The 2,500-nt window shown below is 27.6% G+C and overlaps 1 protein-coding gene across 3 annotated transcripts in view; it reads right to left on the bottom strand.

The window, feature by feature from the left end:
- Positions 1-2,500, bottom strand: part of LOC125031755 (arf-GAP with coiled-coil, ANK repeat and PH domain-containing protein 2-like) — a 28,992-nt gene that overhangs the window by 16,948 nt on the left and 9,544 nt on the right. For 2 of the 3 annotated variants that reach the window (XM_047622690.1, XM_047622692.1), the window contains exon 8: positions 2,088-2,313. In XM_047622690.1, the coding sequence (XP_047478646.1) occupies positions 2,088-2,313 (226 nt within the window). Of the gene's footprint in view, positions 1-662; positions 684-2,087; positions 2,314-2,500 lie in introns of all 3 variants that reach the window. The other variant, XM_047622691.1, reaches the window with a different exon arrangement.

Genomic DNA, 2,500 nt, shown 5'->3' with positions numbered 1-2,500 from the left:
ACATTCCTCATATCCTTTAATGCGGATAGATGCCTTAACCGGGTAACATTTTGTTTTACTCCATCTTTAAATTACAATTCTCACATGTTCTCTTGGCTAGAATCCTGATCAATCAATCAATAGTGACTAATTTTGTTCTAACAATGCTGTTCCAAAAGCATATTATATATCATATGAGGTCTAAAATAGGTAAAAAAGGGAATAGATAAGATGCTGTTGGAAAGGAAAAAGTTTAACAAAAGGGCCAAGAAAAAATAGGATGAAGACATGAGGAGGAAGAATAATGATAAAAATAATAAAATAAGAAAAAAACAGATGAAAAAATAGTAATCAGAATAATAATATATACATTAAGAAAAAGAAGAAAGGAAAAAAAAAAAAAAAAAAAAAAATTGGAAGCCCAAAAAATATATAAACGGAGACTTATAAAGGAAAATATGATACACTAAATACAGCCCCAAAAAGGGAGAAAAGACATTCACAATATCAACTGTAAACAAAAAAAATCATAAGCTGGTGTGTTAAGCTTTTCAATTTATTTCTAAAACCAATTAATATCCAAAATCATACCAGAAAAAAAAAAAAAATACACAGCAGAAGCAATACTTATATACAACTTATAATAAAAGTACTGGTACAAACATATCTTTAGCGGTCTCTACCTCTAGTGATATTAAATCTTTCTGGAAAACAAATAAGAAGGTGCTTGAGAAAGTTTATATTCTCAAAAACATGTTCTATACTAAGTATAAAGTTAGTTACAACACAGACAACTACAGCAAAAAATGTTGCAAATAAAATTTAAATCCATGCTCTTCAAGGTATACTTTAAGAATATCAGATCTTCACATGCTCAGATCCTTTGTAGTTCAGAAAGTAAAAGAGCAAACACAAAAACAAACAAAACAAAACAAACTCCTGTTGATTATTCAATCTTTCTATTTTGTTCTATAACTTGAATTCTCTCATATTCAACCATTTGTGTGTGTTTGTGTATATATTATATATCATATATTTTAGACACACACACACACACACACACACACACACACACACACACACACACACACACACACACACACACACACATGTATGTATGTATGTATATATATGTATATATATATGTGTATATATATGTATATATGTATATATATATATATATATATATATATATACATATATATATATATATATATATATATATATATATATATATATATATATATATATATGCACATACATACCTACTTATATATACATATAAATATACATATTGTATTTTTATACATATTTATATGTGTATATATATACACATATATACATATATATGTATATACATACACACACATATATATAAATATATATAAAAATACAATATGTATATATATGTAGGTATGTATGTGTATATATATATGTATGTATATATATATATATATATATATATATATATATATATATATATATACACACACACATACACATATTTGTATGTATATATATTTATATATATACACACAAATATTCATGTATACAATTATGTATATGTATATTTTTTTCTACATACATATGTATAATTATATATACACACATATATTTACATATATATTATATATATATATGTGTATGTGTGTGTGTGTGTGTGTGTGTGTGTGTGTGTGTGTGTGTGTGTGTGTGTGTGTGTGTGTGTGTGTGTGTGTGTGTGTGTGTGTGTGTGTGTGTGTGTGTGTGTGTGTGTGTGTGTGTGTGTGTGTGTATGTGTGTGTGTGTGTGTGTGTGTGTGTATCTATATATATGTATATATATATGTATAAATATGTATGTATGTATATATATATATATATATATAAATATATATATATATATATATATATATATATATATAAAAAAAATATCCCAATAAATTTCTTTGGAAATTTTGATCAGCTTAGTAGCACAAAGCCTTTGGGACATGCTCTCCAAGAGACAGACCATCCTGAACTTGAATAATATTGAGATACATATTAAAAATAAAAGAAAGCACAAGGACAAAATACCGGAGAAAAGGGTTTACAAAATAATAATAAGAAGTTAACAAAGAAAACACAAACCTGATCGTTTCCGGTACACCAGCTGGTTGTTCTGTAACGTGAAGTAACGTCTATTCCAGGTCTTAAAGGCATTTGTGGTTCGCTTGAACAGGTACCCGTGCATGTTCACTGGTTGACAGGTATCCAACTGGTCAACTGACAGCACCAGGTCTTTATCTGTGACATCTGTGTGACGGTTCTCCAGGCTCTTTTCCAAGTCGCTCACTTCTTGTCTCATTGTACTTACCTGGAAATAATGGTAAATATCTGATTCTGGTACTGATACCATGGTTAATATCTATGATGCTTACAATGATAATGATAGTAAGACGTGGGGGCAGGAGTAGTACTTATTACTTTAAAAATGATAAAATAACTTTATATATACACATAAACATGAAAAAGAAAGATAGAAAGAAAAGAAAAAAAAGAAG

This window comes from Penaeus chinensis, chromosome 13, assembly GCF_019202785.1.
Source record: "Penaeus chinensis breed Huanghai No. 1 chromosome 13, ASM1920278v2, whole genome shotgun sequence".
Classification (NCBI taxonomy): Eukaryota; Metazoa; Arthropoda; class Malacostraca; order Decapoda; family Penaeidae; genus Penaeus; species Penaeus chinensis.
This window is presented reverse-complemented; position numbering and strand designations above follow the sequence as displayed.